At 53.3% G+C, this 18,051-nt stretch overlaps 1 protein-coding gene across 15 annotated transcripts; it reads left to right on the forward strand.

Moving 5' to 3' along the window:
- The first annotated feature begins 1,673 nt into the window (after nucleotides 1–1,673).
- On the forward strand, nucleotides 1,674–16,541 carry BRPF1 (bromodomain and PHD finger containing 1). 15 transcript variants are annotated; one of them, XM_081071784.1, is made up of 14 exons: nucleotides 1,674–1,804; nucleotides 3,649–4,257; nucleotides 7,652–8,611; nucleotides 9,364–9,526; nucleotides 9,923–10,054; nucleotides 10,473–10,619; nucleotides 11,403–11,712; nucleotides 12,035–12,358; nucleotides 12,676–12,960; nucleotides 13,461–13,608; nucleotides 14,167–14,303; nucleotides 14,406–14,524; nucleotides 14,866–15,020; nucleotides 15,712–16,541. In XM_081071784.1, exons 2-14 carry the CDS (start codon nucleotides 3,659–3,661, stop codon nucleotides 15,893–15,895), a joined length of 3,663 nt encoding a protein of 1,220 aa, XP_080927910.1. In that variant the 5' UTR covers nucleotides 1,674–1,804; nucleotides 3,649–3,658; the 3' UTR covers nucleotides 15,896–16,541. The 15 variants fall into 15 exon arrangements, with proteins under 15 accessions (XP_080927910.1, XP_080927911.1, XP_080927912.1 ...); XM_081071785.1 differs by having other exon boundaries at nucleotides 12,038–12,358; XM_081071786.1 differs by having other exon boundaries at nucleotides 10,473–10,601.
- Nucleotides 16,542–18,051: the final 1,510 nt, after the last annotated feature.

Here is an 18,051-nt window from a genome sequence, read left to right on the forward strand (position 1 = left end):
GGAATTGGAGCTGAGCTGCGCCCTCCACAACTAGACTGAAGGACGACTTGGAGCTGATGGGCCCTGGAGAAACACACTGTCCCCCAATAAAAAAAAAAGTGAAGCTTCCAGATCCTTTGGGCTTTGTTCCAGACCACGGAATACCCTGCCCGGGTGCCCCTCCGGCCACTCCAGCAGAGAACTGACGGCATTCACTCCCTTCCTTGATGGCGAAACTGGAGAAGCTCTGCGACAAGCATTGTTTAACAAGTCAACTCTCTCTCCGCAACCTAAGTTCTCCAAAGCCCCCATGAATTGACAATAAAGCTTTCGAGCTCCATTTTACAAATAAGGAATTTGAGGTAGGGAGAATTTAACTACTTGCACTAGTTCACAGAGCCACTAAGTAGCCCAGCCACGTTAAAACCAGCTGTCTATTTTTCAACCATCTTCCAGCTGGCATCCCTGCAGCCATGATGCATTTCCCCTGCAATCTACAGGGTTCCAGGCATTTGAATCCCAGTTTACGGCACACAAGCCCTTTTACACCCCAACAGCTCTCTGCACCTCCCCAAATCTGGCCCCTTCCTTCGGATCCACACCTTCCCTCCAGTCCCGCTCCTTTACCTTTCCCAAGATTCTTCCCTTTCCTTCGGCCACACCCCGGGGTCCCCAACCCGGTCCCGCCCTTTCCCTCCAGTCCCGCCCCTTTACCTTACTCAAGTCCCGCCCCTTCTCTTCAAGCTTCCCCTCGTTTTTCCCAGCTCTATCCTTTCTCCCTTAGTCCAGCTCCCCTTTCCAGGCTCATCCAAAGCCCCGCCTTTTCTTTACTGAGGCCCACTCTTCAGTTTAGCCCCACCCTGAGCCCTCGTTCAGTCCCTATTCTTACTAGGACAGACTCCACAGAGGGCCCCGCCCACTCTCCGCAAACCCCGCCCCGTGGCTGGTTCAATCTCTTCCAGCCCGCCCCGCCCCTACCCATAACTCCGGGCCTCCTTTAGGCTCCAGCCCACGTCCCTCATGCTCCGGTCCCTGCCCCCAGCCCCGCCCCATGGCTCCGGCCCCGCCTCGCCGCCTTCTTCCGAGACCAAGGCCAGGTCCCTACCGCAGCCCCGGCGCCACCAGTAGGGAGTGAGAAGGGAGGGAGGAAGCTGAGGGGGAAGGGAGAAGGGCGGGCTCCTCACGCCCAGACCCGCGTTCACCGTCCGTGGCCGCAGATTCGCCATAAACGGCCCGACCACTCCGGATCGCGAGTACCGCGACTTCAGTTTCCAGAAACTCACCTCTAAGATGCAGGTGCTATAGAAACCTTGTGGCGTGTCCAGGGACCCTTCCGAGTCCCAGAGTATGGCCCCTGGAGCCTCAGAGGGCGGGCGGGGTTCTGTGGCGAAAGTGCCGCTCGGCAGCGCCGCGGCACCACGTTTACCCTGCGCAGACGCCGTCGCCGCCGCTGCTGCCGCCGCTGCTGTCCCTGCCTTTGCCGCCACCGTCTCCGCTTCTGCCGACCCCGCTGCCTCCGGGAGCCTCCATTGTTCAGGCGGCGCCGGGTCCAAGACCCGGCAACTTAGGGGCTCTCGAAACGGGAGGCGGACGACGGAGTTGAGACCCCGGGGCGCCGGCGGGACCCGGAGCGGCAGGGGTCAGCGCGGGAATCCCGGGGAGCCGGGGCCAGAGCGCGGGGCGGCAGGGGGCCGGGGTGGCGAGGTCTGCAGCCTTCGGAGTTGGGGCTTCTCCTCCCCGGCCCATCTTTCCCCGCCGGCCTCCCCAAGTGGGGTCGGAGCCCCGGCGGGCAGCCCCGGCGATGAGCCCGGACTCGAGGTGGCCGGTGAGTGCGGGCCTGGGACCTGGGCGGGAGTGGCCAGCGGGGAAAGGGTTGGCGACTTTCGTGGGGGCGCACTGAGCTGCCCTGCCCGGGTGCCCCTCGGGCCACTCCAGCCGAGGGAACTGACAGGGCATTCACTCCCAGCCGGCATCCTGGGGCAAAATTGTATTCTTCGGGGCTGCCGGGGCCCATGGCAAGACGGGGAGCCTTGTTTAACTTGTTACACTTCGACAAAAGGGAAACGTCGCCGCATCCGGGAGGGCTGCGGGCACCGCCTGGGCCCGGCCTGAGCCCTCCGGCCCCCGCCCCCCACTTCCTCCAGCCCCTGGAGCTCCACGGCCGCCACACCCCTGGGCCCCGGCCCGACCCACGGGCTTTCAGACCTAAGTTGTCGCTCCCTCCCCTGTGCCTTTGCTGTTGAGTCCCAGCGGGACATCTGCTCGGGGAAGCAGAGCCGCAGCCTTCACCAGGGACCCTTCGTTGAAAGGGGAGAGCTTGTTTGTGCCTCCACTTGGTCTGTGTTTCAAGACACAGCCGCAGGTAGGGAGGAAGTAGAAGTGAGCTGGAGTTGAAGGAATAGTTTTAGTGGTGTGAAAAGTCAGGGACTTGGACGGAGAGGCTGAAGCAGCCCGTTTGCTTGGTTAAGTAACAAGAGGAGAGAGGCCTAGAGGGGTCACTGTTTGTCATGGAGCTCAGGGTGGCACTGCCTGGAATAATGCCAAGCCCCTAGCTGAATTGTTCAACTCCACTATGCCTGGAGAAACTGGGGCAGTCTCTGAGCAAGCTGGACTTCCTGGGGGCTGGTGCCATCTGCTGTCTCCACTCACCTAGGAACACTGGAGAGGAGAAAGGGAGGGCCCTGAGGACCAGCATGGAGCTGAGTGTGCCTGGATTGCCTTGTGTGTACCCTTAGGACCTGTACCAGGGCATAGGCTTCCCCAAAAGATCTCAGAAATGAACAAATTATTTCTATAATCCAGTGATTTCTGCTGGAGACTGGAACTACATCATTGGCTACCCGTTCAGGCCTCTACATGGGCTAACACTAGCTTTCGTCTGTCTCTCTCAGCTCCAAGTCTGGTGGTCCCCTCATTTAGTTATTCATTCGACAGTTTATTCATTCATTTGCCGAAAACTGAGTGTCCACAACATTCCAAGTACTGGGAATATAGAGATGGGTAGGCTCTGGTGACTGCACTTGAACGGCTCCCAGTCTAGTAGGAGACAAAGAGGTAAGAATTGAAGGCTGTGGAAGCACAGTTCCCCATAGGAGAGACAAAGAAGTCATAACAGAAGAAGTGACATTTGAGCTGGGTTTTGAAGAATGAGTAGGAGCTTACCAATCAGAGAGGACAGAAGGTGTTCCAAATAGAGATCATCTTGCAGGAATGAGAGGTTATAACATTCAGGGACTGATAAATTGCCCTGGATAGACAGAAGCAGAGCTGTAACTGGTGAAAAGAAGAATCTAAAAAGGAGGACCAGGGTCAGACAGTGAAAGGAGCATCTTGCATGTTGTCATAGGGGATTTGGATATTATCCTGAAGTAAGTGGGGAGTATCGGGAGGCTTTTAACCAAGAGATTGAAATGACTGCTGCTACTTAGTGGAAAGATCACTCTGGCCACATTATGCAAGATGACGCTAGAAGAGTTGAGACATAGGTTAGAAAGACCAGGCAAGAGGTGATGAGGCTTGGACTGTGGCCATGGTGTGAAGCAGATGGCGTTTGGAGATCCTGTGGAGGTGGGTTGGCCAGGATCCTTAGGGAGAGGGAGGGTTGGAGGGAGTGGAGTGAATGGCCAGGAGCTCTTCCTGGGTCTATGCTAACTGATGTATAAATTCTAGATGTGACAGCATGGGGGTGGACTTTGACGTGAAGACTTTCTGCCACAACTTGCGGGCGACTAAGCCACCATATGAGTGCCCCGTGGAGACTTGCCGCAAGGTCTACAAGAGTTACAGTGGTATCGAGTACCACCTGTACCATTATGACCACGACAACCCGCCGCCCCCACAGCAGACGCCACTCCGCAAGCACAAGAAGAAGGGGCGCCAGTCCCGCCCAGCCAACAAGCAGTCCCCCAGCCCCTCAGAAGTCTCCCAGTCCCCGGGCCGTGAGGTGATGAGCTATGCACAGGCCCAGCGTATGGTGGAGGTGGACCTGCATGGCCGTGTCCATCGTATCAGCATCTTCGACAACCTGGATGTGGTGTCAGAGGATGAGGAGGCTCCCGAGGAGGCCCCTGAGAATGGCAGCAACAAAGAGAACACGGAGACGCCGGCTGCGACGCCCAAGTCGGGCAAGCATAAGAACAAGGAGAAGCGCAAGGACTCGAACCATCACCACCACCATAATGCTTCCGCCAGCACCACTCCCAAGCTGCCAGAGGTGGTGTACCGGGAGTTGGAGCAGGACACCCCTGACGCCCCGCCCCGGCCGACTTCCTATTACCGGTAAGGCCACCTCTGCCTCCTAACTCTGAAACACTGGTCACGCAGGGCTTAGGAGCCGGAGAGAGGTGACAAGCAGAAGATAGGAGAATGGCAAGGATAAAGGACAGCAGCAGCACACAGGTCCACCCAGGCCAGTGAACGGAATAGTATCCCAACTAATGATGGTGGCACTTACTGTGTTAACACCGCCATATTCCAGGCCCCGCACTGGGTGCTTTATGGTTACACCCTCATTTTATTCTCACAACCCTCCCAGGTAGGTATTGTTCTCATTTCACAGATGAGGAAACCACAGTTCAGAAAGGGGGCCAAACTTACTGAGAGTCACATGCCAGTACGTATCAGAACTGGTATTCAAAGCCAGGTTCCTCTGACTCTAAAGCGACACTATTTCCACTGTATCAAAAGATCCCTTCTCTGTTCCTGACCTCCTCCACTCCATCACGGTGTGACCTTGGGAAACGCATCCAGCTTCTGTTGTTCTAGTGACTCCATTGGCAGAGCAGGTTTAATAGCCCTCTGACAGCCTAAAAGGAGAAGACTAGGGACAATGATTTCAGAATGTCGTAAAAGCAATTTGTAAATCTGCAGAGGTAATTTTTCCATTATTTGTTTTGTTGTTATCCCCCATCCACTAGCATGTATAAGCAGTATTTCTATCACCTATGTTTTGTACTCCAGTGGCTCTTTTATTTATTTCACTTCGTTGTTACTTGATACCCCACTTCTTTCCAAAAATTAATCACAGTGGCTCCTAATAATGTCACAGGCATAGGCTAAACACCTTTAACGTGAGGTAAAAAAATGAAGGGGTGAGGGCAGTGTGGTGGTAAAATTACAAATAGACACCCTAGCTGAAGGATACAGAAACCAAGTGTAAAACTGCCCTCTGAGAGTCTTGGCAGCCAAGGCAAAGAGTGCATTCATATGAGTTAGTTACGGAGCAATCTTTGGTGTCAACTAATCAGAAGGCCTGATCTTTGAGAAGGACTTGTAAAGGTTTCTGTGTAAACAGTGGTTTTTACCAAAAGTAGAATCTGTGTGGCATACTAAATCTCATAAAAAGCAAATCTCATGAAAGCAAGTCTGTGGGAACCCAAGTAATTTGGCCCAGTATGTTACTTTTCTCTCTCCCCTGTTCACATGTCAGCCAGTCTCCTTCCTCTCTTCCATTCTTTCATCTGTCCAGCCCAGCCCCACCTCCTTCTGACTTTCCACTTTCTCTTTCTCTTTCCTGTTAGCACTGACTGTCATGCCCACCCCAACACACAGACCCCTCTCTGGGCCTGCCCTCCCTCCTAATGGTGCTCTGATAGGTAGCTCAGCCCAATTCCACTCCTCTTCTTTCTCCCTCTTACTCAGATTCATTCTTTCCTCCTGGGGATCAGGTCTGCTCTCTTGGGTAGCCGTTCTCAGCTGGCACTGCCATCAGTTGGGAGGTATGTGGTATATAATTACTATTGTTAGCAGAACTGCCCAAGTTTTGGAAATGATTTGCTTTTTATATAAATTTGAGAAGATTTGGGGTCATCTCTCTAATAACACCACTTTCTCTTGCTTGCATCGGATATGCTTTCTTGAGGGGGAGGAGACGGAGGAGTGTCAGCTGGCGTGCCAGGAATTGTACATGACAAGCATCGCGGCCTACCTTATCTGCTGCAGCCTGTAATCTGGGTGCACTGTGGGCGTGTGCTGTACACCATAATGTGATGTGTGTCATGGCAGAGAAAAGGTGTAGAGCCGTTGCCAAGGCCTGGAAGGGGCCAGATGGTTCACACTAGCCCTGAGCCACACCTTTTTTTAAGGATGAGGACGTTGCCGTGCCCTTAGGGAAGAGGTAAAGGGCTAAGGCAAAAGCTGCTTCCTATAGGCACAGCATTTTAGTCTGTGTCCTCCCTTCCACCCCCAAAACGCCTTTCAAATGAACAACACGGAGAGCCTATTTTTGTGTGGTGAATCAGACATGGTCCTTGCCTCTGTCCTGTAGTGGAGGCGTTAGACACATAAACAGTTATAATGTAAGGCAAGGTGGGGCAGGGCTATACAAACGCTAATGATGAAGCTAACGTTTGTTGAGTACTTGCTCCATGCCCGGTACTGTTCCTAAGCACTTATTAACTTATTTATTGCTCACACTAGCTGTGTGAAATAGGTTCATGTTAGCGTTACCACTTTACAATGAGGAAACAAGGTCTAGGGACGTTAGCTCACTTGCCTGCTGTCACACGGAATATGGCTCCAGAGCCTGTGCTGGCCTGGCCTGCTCTAGCACCCAGAGCTCCAGTTTTTCTTGTGGAGATGGGAGGGCAGGGTCAGGAATTAACATTTATCTAGGGCCTGCTATGTGGCACTTGATTTGGCCCATTCATTTTTGTAATTCCATCTAATCCTGAGAGCTTATTTCGGAGTAAGGAGTGTTATCCTCATTCTGTCGATAAAACCAAGATTCAGAAAAGAGCAGTGATATCCCGAAGGTCACACAGTTGGCAGAGCCAGGGTTTAAATTTAGGTTTGTTAGAAGCCGGAGCCCTGTTCCTTCCATTGTAGCTCCCTGCAGCTTTACAATACTAGAGTCCGGGCAACCTGGAGCGTAGTAATGGTGTGGGGAGCCCAGTCTGACTCCAGGCACCTGCTAGCCCAGTGAATGCTGTAGGGTAGAGTTGGAGTCAGCCTGCCACTTCCTGCTTGTGTGACCCGTCAGTGTTGGACAGTTAGCTTCAGTCTCAGTGGGAAATACCATTGACGCTATGGCTGTGGTGAAAATAAATGTGATAATTTAGCATAATGCCTGGCTCTTTAATGCATTTACTGAGTAAATGCTCAGTAAATCATAGTTATTCTGCCTGTTATCTCCCAAGCCTCTCCAGAGAACAAACACAGTACCTAGAGTTTGAGGGAGCCCTGAGATGGTGCAGGCAAGTTGACAAGACCCATGGCGGCTTCTTTCAGGACGCTGCCAGCAAGTGCTAAAACAATTTGTATATAATTTGCAAGGGATACCTGAGGCCCTTCCTTCCCCTGACTATTTGCACCATCATCCAGACCATCCCAATGGGTCCTTACTGCCCTGTCCTTCTCCCTTTAGGAGTCTGGCTGAGCCTTGGCACCGCAAGGGAAGTGGTGTAGCAGCTAATACACAAACGTAGGTTCACAGCCCAGCGCTACCGCTATCTCATAAGGGAGTGGGGGCAGGTGAATTAACCTCCCCAAACCTTACATTTCCTTTTCTGCAAAATAGGAATGATTATAGGACCCATAGTACCTGGGTTTAAGGTAAGGATGGAATGAGACAGTGCAGGCCTGGCCTGGAGTGAGTGCTCAGCAAATGTAAGCCATTGTCTTTCAGGCAGGGAAATGTCAGCCGCATAATACTTAGCTGCTGTGCGCACTGCAGGTACATCGAGAAGTCGGCAGAAGAGCTGGACGAGGAGGTAGAGTACGACATGGACGAGGAGGATTACATCTGGCTGGACGTCATGAACGAGCGGCGGAAGGCAGAAGGCGTGAGCCCCATCCCGCAGGAGGTCTTCGAGTACCTAATGGACCGCCTGGAGAAGGAGTCCTACTTTGAGAGCCACAATAAAGGCGACCCCAATGCGCTGGTGGATGAGGACGCTGTGTGCTGCATCTGCAATGACGGTGAGTGCCAGAACAGCAACGTCATCCTCTTCTGTGACATGTGCAACCTGGCTGTGCACCAGGAGTGCTATGGTGTCCCCTACATCCCCGAGGGCCAGTGGCTGTGCCGCCGTTGCCTACAATCACCCTCCCGTGCTGTGGACTGTGCCCTATGCCCCAACAAGGGCGGTGCCTTCAAGCAAACAGATGATGGGCGCTGGGCCCATGTGGTGTGTGCCCTGTGGATCCCTGAGGTCTGCTTCGCCAACACAGTCTTCCTGGAGCCTATCGACAGCATCGAGCACATCCCACCAGCTCGGTGGAAGCTGACCTGCTACATTTGCAAACAGCGGGGCTCAGGGGCCTGCATCCAGTGCCACAAGGCCAACTGCTACACAGCCTTCCATGTGACATGCGCCCAGCAGGCTGGCCTTTACATGAAGATGGAGCCTGTGCGGGAGACCGGTGCCAATGGCACTTCCTTCAGCGTCCGTAAGACGGCCTACTGTGACATCCACACGCCCCCAGGTTCGGCGCGCCGCCTGCCTGCCCTGTCCCACAGTGAGGGGGAGGAAGATGAGGAGGAGGAGGAGGAGGAGGGTAAGAGCTGGAGCTCAGAGAAGGTGAAGAAGGCCAAGGCCAAGTCCCGGATCAAGATGAAGAAGGCACGGAAGATTCTGGCAGAGAAGCGGGCAGCAGCACCTGTGGTGTCCGTGCCCTGCATCCCACCACACAGGTATGTAGGGAGCAGGTAGATAGGCCGGGGACGGGAGAAGCAGCCCTCCTGTACACTGACAGCCCCGAGTGCAGTGACAGGGGTTATCTTTTTCCTATCAGGAGCTACATGGAAGTTAAAAAAAAAAAATCAGAAAGAAGTTAGCTCTAGCAGGTCACCTGACTTTATGTTAGGAGCCAGAAACTTCAAATTTTATCTGGCAGACCTAACATCTTTTAAACTGCCCTTCATTTTGATGGTGTGGTTTAAGTCAGGAAGAAAGAAATGGAATGAAAAAGGGGGGAAGGAAATGCTCAAGTCGTTGCAAAGTGGTTCCTGCCACAAATGAGTCCAAAAGAGGGCTGTGATCCTCGGTTATTTTTAACTCTCTCTTGTGCTCCTGAGTTGATTTCCTGCAGTTTACTGCTGTGCCTTATCTTCAAATCTTCCACAGCTCCGTCTGAGGAGGGTATCCCAGGGTCAGACAGTACTCTGGGCTGTACAGACAGTAGCAGTCTAGGGGCCCAGCTCCCTGAACCCCTGGTGAACAGAGTTAGGCGTCTGTCTTAGTGCTAGGAGGGTGGCTTTCTGTCTGCTGAGGTGCCATTGACGGCACTGTTTGCTCTTCTTTGCCTTAAGCCATGTCACAGGCCTTTTTGACAGTACATTCCCTATTCAACTCCATTCAGGAGCTCTTACTAGCCAGAGACGCATGTTCTACTGAAGAAAATAAGGGCCCAACAGGTTTTTATCTTTATTCTCCTGTCTCCCAGGCTCAGTAAAATCACCAACCGCCTTACCATCCAAAGGAAGAGCCAGTTCATGCAGAGACTGCACAGCTACTGGACGTTAAAGCGGCAGTCACGAAATGGGGTCCCGCTGCTACGTCGCCTGCAGACACACCTGCAGTCTCAGAGGAACTGTGACCAAGTCGGGGTACCGTGTCAGATTCCCTGTGGGCTCTGGGAACTAGGGCCAGGGGAATAAAGACCAAGATTTGTGACTCTGGCATCCAGTACCTGAGGACTTAGGCTATTTCTTCCTCTAATCTAGCCCTCAAATCAGGATCAAGATGAAATCCTTATAGGTTATCCGCATGATGGAATGATGGTACATTCCTATGTATTTATTCATTCGTTCACTCAACAAGCGTTGGCACAGGGGACATGTAGTTTGAGGAGCTCCCATTTGAATTGCCAGACCTGCCAGTAAATCCCTGTGCTCCTTCCTTTGGTTTTACTTGTCTTTGACCCCAGTTTCCTGGGCTGTCCTCCCATCTGGCCTTTCCTCTAGCTCTCTCATCATCTCCTGACCCCCTTTTTGCCTCTACAGAGAGATTCTGAGGATAAGAACTGGGCCCTCAAAGAACAGCTCAAGTCTTGGCAGCGACTCCGACATGACCTAGAGCGAGCTCGGCTGCTGGTGGAGCTGATTCGCAAGCGGGAGAAACTCAAAAGGGAGACGGTGAGTGTTCCTGGGCCAGCTCTTTTTTACAGAGGAGAAAACATATCTGAGAGTAGGAAAAGCATGTGTTCTCCGGACAGGAAACAACAGGGCTGATAGCTGGAGTCAGGTCTCCTGGTGCTCAGTGTGCTTTTGGGCTCCTTGACAGAGAATGTGACAGGAGAGTATGAACGGAAGCCTAAGTGATGTGATACTGGTAGCTAGCGCTGGGAATTCAGTCAAGGAGGGGACAGGCCCGAGTAGGTGGGGAGCTGCACTGGGTGGAACCTTGTATGAGGCAGATCTGAGTGAGTACCTTGAGCGGTGAGGGGTAGGAAGGCAGGCACATTCCCAAACCAGCTGAGCCCCGACCCTTTCCTCAGACCTCTCTGCCGGGGGCTGGCCTAGGCCTGGCTGATTGGGCCTTTGTGTGTGTCAGATCAAGGTCCAGCAGATCGCCATGGAGATGCAGCTGACCCCTTTCCTCATCCTCCTTCGCAAAACCTTGGAGCAGCTCCAAGAGAAGGACACAGGCAACATCTTCAGCGAGCCGGTCCCTCTGTCTGAGGTAACCGAATTGGACGAAGTAAGAATCCCTTCCCCTCACTCCACCTTCTTTCTGTTCCTCTCCCAGTTGGACCCCTGCTGCAGGTCTGGGCCAGGGACTAGGAGGGAACCTTGAAGAGAGGGGCTGGTGGCTCTGGGGCTCCAGGATGAACTGGAGCCACATGCATCACCTGGACTCTGTCTTGTCCCTGTCATACCCCAAGGGCCCAGAATGGGAGGCAATCTGCACTCCTTCCCCAGAGGCAGGGACTGAGTCTGCCAAGTGAATAATCCCAGGGCAGGAAGACACTTTCGGGGTGCTGAACCCTAGAACGGACACTTTAGAAGGCTCAGCACCTAAAGAACCAGCTCTGAAGTCCTAGGTCCTGACTGGCAGACTCTTCTCTCTAAAAGGTATAAAATGAGAGGCCTGAGGCAGTAGCCTCCTTATAAGTCTTAATGATAAGTAAAAAAGAGCTATAGGAATGCAAGATGGTGTTATTTCCAGAGGATTCCCCTAGCCATTTTCTTACTGAAGCCTCATATGTCTCTAGGAGGTAGATTTGGCTGTAATTTCATTACCACTTTCCAGACAAGGAAAAGAAGGCCCAGAGAGGTTAAGACACTAGCCAAGGTCACACAGCTTGTGACTGGTAAAGTCAAGACTAGAATCCAGCTTTCCTTTTCCCTGTGCTATATGCCTGCCTCTAACTGTGGTGGGAGGAGGTTGTTGGATGCATTTCAGGGGGTGGTGTTAGGAGCAGGGGTTCAGGGGGAATGAGGAGCATATCTCCATTTAGCCACACCTACCCTGCTCTCCCAGGTACCTGACTACCTAGACCACATCAAAAAGCCCATGGACTTTTTCACCATGAAGCAGAACTTGGAGGCTTACCGCTACCTGAACTTTGATGATTTTGAGGAGGACTTCAACCTCATCATCAGCAACTGCCTCAAGTATAATGCCAAGGACACCATCTTCTACCGGGCAGCGGTGCGGCTCCGTGAGCAGGGTGGCGCTGTGCTTCGCCAGGCCCGGCGCCAGGCAGAAAAAATGGGCATTGACTTTGAGACGGGCATGCATATCCCCCACAGCCTGGCTGGAGACGAGGCCCCACACCACACTGAAGATGGTGGGTGATAAGTCACACACATACGTAGGGGCCCATGCCAGGGAGGAACAGCTTTCCAAAAGTCCCCTCCTGGGAGTTGGTAGTTTAGGCAGGAAGCAGCTAGGCTGAGCAGTGGCAAGCTATCCCTAGGAATGCTTCCCAAGAAACCAGACTGGGTAAATGGATAGCAGTGTTCACCAGCCACACCTTGATGCTGCTATTTTATAAATGTTCCTGGTGAGGAGCTGATGGGACAAGAGTGGGTTTCTTGCTGCCTGCCCAGGTTCAAAGGGCCCAGAGAGCTGCCCTGAGTCTAATCTTTTCCCCCCTGTCCCCACCCCAGCAGCAGAGGAAGAGCGGCTGGTCCTGCTGGAGAACCAGAAGCACCTGCCAGTGGAAGAGCAGCTGAAGTTGTTGCTGGAGCGGCTGAATGAAGTGAATGCCAGCAAGCAGAGTGTGGGCCGCTCACGGCGTGCAAAGATGATCAAGAAAGAGATGACCGCGCTGCGGCGGAAGCTTGCCCACCAGCGGGAAACTGGACGGGATGGGCCTGAGCGGCATGGCCCCTCCAGCCGGGGCAGCCTGACACCCCACCCAGCAGCCTGTGACAAGGATGGGCAGACAGACAGTGCCGCCGAGGAGAGCAGCAGCCAGGAGACAAGCAAAGGTCTGAACCACATAGCAAGGTGGACCCCAAAGCAAGCCAGACTTTGACTCTGCAGCACACACTCAGCCCCTGCCATCCCCCAGACAGAGGTCTCTTCTGCACAGCTAGCTGTACTTTCTCCCTCATTCCCCGGTCTGGGGCTTCTTAGCTGCCCCTCTAGCTATTTGTATAAGAGACAGTGTTCCTAATCTATGATTCCCGAATCATCTCCCAATTCTAGCTGGAGTAGTGGTCCCATACACCCAGGGCATACCCTGGGCATCTACCTTCCACATCAGGCCCCTCACCAACTCTCCTTCTCTCTTTCTCTGCTCCAGGCCTGGGTCCCAACATGTCCTCAACCCCCGCACATGAGGTGGGAAGGAGAACCTCAGTTCTGTTCTCCAAAAAGAACCCGAAGACAGCTGGACCGCCCAAGAGGCCGGGCCGGCCCCCCAAAAACCGGGAGAGCCAGATGACCCCCAGCCACGGAGGCAGTCCTGTGGGGCCCCCCCAGCTTCCCATCATGAGCTCCCTGCGTCAGCGCAAGCGGGGTAGGAGCCCCCGGCCCAGTTCGAGCTCAGACAGCGACAGTGATAAATCCACAGAAGACCCCCCAATGGGTGAGCCTCACCATCACCCAGCCCCCCAAGAGAGTGAGCAAAGCTGCCATCCTTCCCAACATAACTTGCACCTATTCCTTCATTTGCCCATAATATGTCAGAGATAGAAGGGCCCTTAGGAATCTTTTAATTTAATCCCCTCATTTTACAGACTGGGCAACTGAAGCCCAAAGACACTGCCCCAGCTAGATTCCCACCCAGGGCCCCCTCCTTTGTATCACTTCACTTTTTCTCTTCTTATTCTCCTTGGGGATCTCCTGCCCTTTGAGTCATTTGTGTCCTAAGACCTGTAACTGCCAACGGGAAGTGCAAGGGGTGGGGCAGAGCTATGGCCAACAGTGGTGGACACTGCCCCAAGATTGCTCTGCTGGCCAGGGTTGGAGGAATTTTCTGGCATAGAAGGGGAAGCCAAGCTCTAAGTACCTCTTACCGTCCATGCCATCTCTGATTTACATCTTCCTGACCGACTCCTTCCTTCCTCCTCCTCCTCCCCTACCAAGACTTACCAGCCAACGGCTTCAGCAGTGGAAACCAGCCAGTAAAGAAGAGTTTCTTGGTCTACCGAAATGACTGCAGCCTTCCCCGGAGCAGCTCAGACTCTGAGTCCAGCAGCAGCAGCAGCAGCAGTGCTGCCTCAGACCGAACCAGGTACTGGCCCCTCAGGTCAAGGCCTGCCCCGATGGGAAGTGGGTGGTAGCCATCTCAGCCTAGATTAAGATGGTACAGACCCAAGTTGCTCTGCAAAGTAAATGGAATAGATGAGAATGTCTCCATAATGGAATGGAGGGAACCATCCTAGGTTCAGCTGATGTTTTAGAACAGAGGGCATAAACTGACGTCTTGTGGCCTAGATTTGGCCTGCAGACATTTTGTTGGGCCAGCATGGTGGTTTAAAAAAAAAAAAAATCCAGAAGTGTCATAAAATTCCCAGTTTCTGTATTTATTTTTTTTTTTAAAAAGATCTGGCAAAAAATCGGACCAATATTGCCTTAGGACGGGGCATGCATTCATCACCACCACTGCTAAATCCCACCCACATCAGTCAAATCACTGCCAAGCCCCTAAGGGCATTTGAATTTGAAATTCTTTTAAGTAGCCTCTTCTGCTTTCCAAAAGTCTTAGACCCTGGGGGCTTAAAAGGGGTCACCCACTGTGCCATTCCCCACTCTTCCCATCTCAGCTGAGCTCTCCTTGTCTTGTCCCCAGCACAACACCCTCAAAACAAGGCAGGGGCAAGCCCTCCTTCTCTCGGGGCACATTCCCAGAGGACAGCAGTGAAGATACCTCAGGCACTGAGAACGAGGCCTACTCCGTGGGCACTGGCCGCGGCGTGGGCCACAGCAGTAAGTACTCTCGCCCAAGGCCAGGAATGCCAGAGGCCCAGTGTCCGGGCCTTGCCAGCCCCCTGGCTGCTGATCCGCCCCCTCTCTCCCATTCCTGTGAAGTGGTAAGGAAGAGTCTGAGCCGGGGAGCGGGCTGGCTGTCGGAGGATGAAGACTCCCCGCTGGACGCGCTAGACCTGGTGTGGGCCAAATGCCGAGGGTATCCGTCGTACCCCGCTCTGGTAGGCCTCTGCTTGTCTTGTCCTGCCCCTTGCATGTCAACCCCAGAATGTAGACTCAATTAACAGACTTTTCCTACTCTACTGAGTGGCAGAGCGCAATGTGTTTGGCAGATAGACACTTAGAAGTCCCTGATTAGTTTCTCTCTCTCTCCCTTTTCCTTCCTTTTGCCCTCTGAAATAGTTCAGCATAGGAAGAAGCCAAGGGTCAACACTGTAGCCTTAGTAGCATGATAACCTTTCTCTGTCCCTACCTCAGAGGTACACTTCAAATTCTTGGGTAGCGTAGCAAGCCTTGGGGAAGAAGGGGACTGCACCAAACCCAGGTCTTATTATACCCTCAGATCATTGATCCAAAGATGCCCCGGGAAGGTATGTTCCACCATGGGGTTCCCATTCCTGTGCCCCCACTGGAGGTGCTGAAACTTGGGGAGCAGATGACCCAGGAAGCCCGAGAGCATCTCTACCTCGTCCTCTTCTTTGACAACAAGCGAACCTGGTAAGAGAGGAGGGTAGCATTTGCTGACTCACAGCCACAGATGCAGTCCTGGGGGCGGGGGCAGGCTGTCAGGAAATTCCAGCAACAAGACAGACTGGGCTATCACAGATCAGGGTGGGAGGGACTTAGATCTTTGAGCAAAAGGATTGTGTTGACGTGAATCTGAGTGAATGAGTGGGCAGCAGCTGACAAACAGCTGTAGCTAGAAAACAAAGGATCATCAGTGACAGTGACAGATACGGGAGTGGCTCCCCACCCAGACTCAGGTGACTTTTGGACGCACTTTTCCCACCTCTGCCTCCCTGGTGACAGGATGGGGATAAAGCAGGCATCAACTTTTAGTCTCTGAGTCCCTGTTCTGCCACATTTATATATGTAGTCTTTTTGGTCATTGTCTGCGGAGGATATTTAATGCCAGGAAAGGCTGCCTGGACCCTATGGGACAAGGCCCCTATTTCAGGATAGATCAGGGCTCCTCCTTTCTGCATCCCTAAATACCCTGTGGTTACCCTCAGGGTAGATTGTGATCAGTTCCTCGCGGGCAGGGACTGTGTCTCTTGGTGTCTGTAACCTCAGTGCCCATCAGAGCCTGGCCCTCAGGAGGTGTTTTTGAATGAATAAAGGAGTGAGGAAGGCTGGTGCTTGTTGCTCTCCCAGAGATGACTTACTTGATCCTCACCTCGTCCTACAGGCAGTGGCTGCCCAGGACTAAGCTGGTTCCTCTGGGCGTGAACCAGGACCTAGACAAGGAGAAGATGCTGGAGGGCCGCAAGTCCAACATCCGCAAGTCAGTGCAGATCGCCTACCACAGGGCCCTGCAGCACCGCAGCAAGGTGCAGGGCGAGCAGAGCAGCGAAACCAGTGATAGTGACTGATAGGCCCCGCACAGCCACCGATAGTGCCCTGCCACCTCTCCTCCCCTTCGCTCACTGTCCTGGAGTGGCACCCGCCTCTGCACTGACTCATTCCTGGTCTTGGGGCCAGTCTCAGGGGAAGCTGGGTGGGGGAGGTCCCTCCTGCCCTGAGTGCAGCTGGACTGTACAGAACACTCCAAGGGCCATGGCGGCTCTGTGCAAGGAGAGGGGAGGTCTCAGAGGCCAGAAAGCTCGAGACCTCAGCATTATAGTGCAGGGTGGTGGGCCAAGGTTAGGACACTGCATAAAACAGGCCATCCCACCACCTCTACCTGCTTATGCCAGGAGAATCCATAACTGCCCAGTGGCCTGAGGCCCCTGCAGGTGGTGAGGAGAACGGGCATCTGCTCAGCCTAGCAGTGGGATCGATGTCTGTCCAGCCCGGAAGAGGGGCACTAGGTGACCCCCTCCCCTGCTGTTGTAAATACTGTAATTATCGGAGAATTTAAATTATTCTCATTTGTAACTGCGTTTCCGGGTCGCGCCAGAGTCATTTGGTACTAAAAAGACTGGGGCCTGTCCCCACTTCCCTTCTTCCCATAGATGCCCCCACCTTTCAAACTGGTTTGTATTTATTTCAAAGGAAGAAAATATATTGATTCTTAGAAAATAGATGGTCTGTTTGGAATTCTTGGTTCTTGCCTTCTGCCAGAGCAAAGGGAGATTCTGTCCCCCTGGGATGGTAAATAATGGGGCGCAAGTAGTTGCAGGCTGCTGTGCATGCTGTGTAAGACAACAGCCAAGATAATACGAGCACTCCCATTTCCCAGGCACTTACTGAGTTGCAGGCCCTGTGCTGAGCACCCATAGATACAGTTTCGTGTAAGCCTTGCATGAACTATAGGAAGGTTAATAGGTTATCTCCACAAACACACTGAGGTTTAGAAGAAAGTAACTTGTCTAAATTCTAACAACTAGAAAGTCACAAAGCTAATTTGAACTCAGCTCTATCTGTCTACAAAGCTGGCTCTTTAACCAGTATGGTAAACTGCTGGAAGAAAAGTCTGCTGCCCACTCTTTCGTGAACTTACGATGCTTCAAGTCCTTTGCCCGTAGGATGGTCCAAGTGCTTGAGTTACTATAGCTGTGAGCTTCCCCTTTGAGTGGGGACAGAGCAGGAACGTAGCGGGTTGCTCTTCATTCCCAAGCCTGGCAATTTCTTTTCTAATTCAAACATTTATTGAGGGAATGCCTTCCAGGTGCCAGGCATCTGTGGGCTGGCATGCCTATGGATGAGACCATCGGGAAGTATTAGGTTGGTGCAAAAGTAATTGTGGTTTCAAAGGTTAAAAATCATTGCAAAAACCTCAATTACTTTTGCCCCAACCTGGGGCCTTGAAGCTACTGAGTAGAAGTGAGACAAAGATAGCCTTTGTCTGATGCTACCACCTTCCTGGTACTCTCTGCTAGGTCGTGTGGGAGGAGCACAAAGCTCAGTCAGCTGCACGTCTGGCCCTTAAGGAATGTGCAGTCTAATCATTCAGATACGGCAACCAGGCAGTATGCTGCAAGGTGAAAACCGCACAGATAAAGTGCACGTCTCCTAGCGCCTTGCTTTTTCTTTCTCCAGAAGGGAAGGAATTACATAATACATCTTTCCTGAGGCGGGCAGCCGGCCCTGGCAGCCGGCCCTGGCAACTGAGCTAGGCAGATCTGTCCCAGGGCCACGCATTTGTCCTAGGGCTCTGAGTTGCCTTTTCCAGCCCCAGAGCAAGTCCCTGCGCTGGCCGCACTGGGCGCCGCGGTGTGAGGTGGTGGAGAACTGAAGGAATACCGAGACACGGAAGCAGCTGTGGCGGGCAGCGGCACAGGGGGACGGGACGACCGCAGGAGACAGGCCTCCGACAGAACGAAGTCTGAGCGGGCCTACGACACGCAGTGGAGACGCCTCCCGGGGGCGCACAGGGCCGGAGTGTGTCCGGGTCCGGTTCTCGGTCCTGGCGCTCATGGGAGGACCGAGGAGAGCGAACAGCCGACTGTCGGGAGAGGATCGGTGGGAAAAGGCTCTCTGGAGGCTGCGGGGGATGGGATTTGGTTTTGTGGGTGGGCAAGCCCCGAGAAATTAAGGGCTCTGGGGAGACCAGGCAGTGAGGGCTGGGGCCTGACGGCAAACGGCG

This window comes from Rhinolophus hipposideros (assembly GCF_964194185.1).
Source record: "Rhinolophus hipposideros genome assembly, chromosome: 14".
NCBI lineage: Eukaryota > Metazoa > Chordata > Mammalia > Chiroptera > Rhinolophidae > Rhinolophus > Rhinolophus hipposideros.

Coding starts and splice junctions, on each gene's coding strand:
- BRPF1 (XM_081071774.1), top strand. CDS start 3,659: ATGGGGGTGGACTTTGACGTGAAGACTTTCTGCCACAACTTGCGGGCG. Junction 8,612..9,363: donor CCCTGCATCCCACCACACAG/GTATGTAGGGAG, acceptor CCTGTCTCCCAG/GCTCAGTAAAATCACCAACC. Junction 10,620..11,402: donor AGGTAACCGAATTGGACGAA/GTAAGAATCCCT, acceptor CTGCTCTCCCAG/GTACCTGACTACCTAGACCA.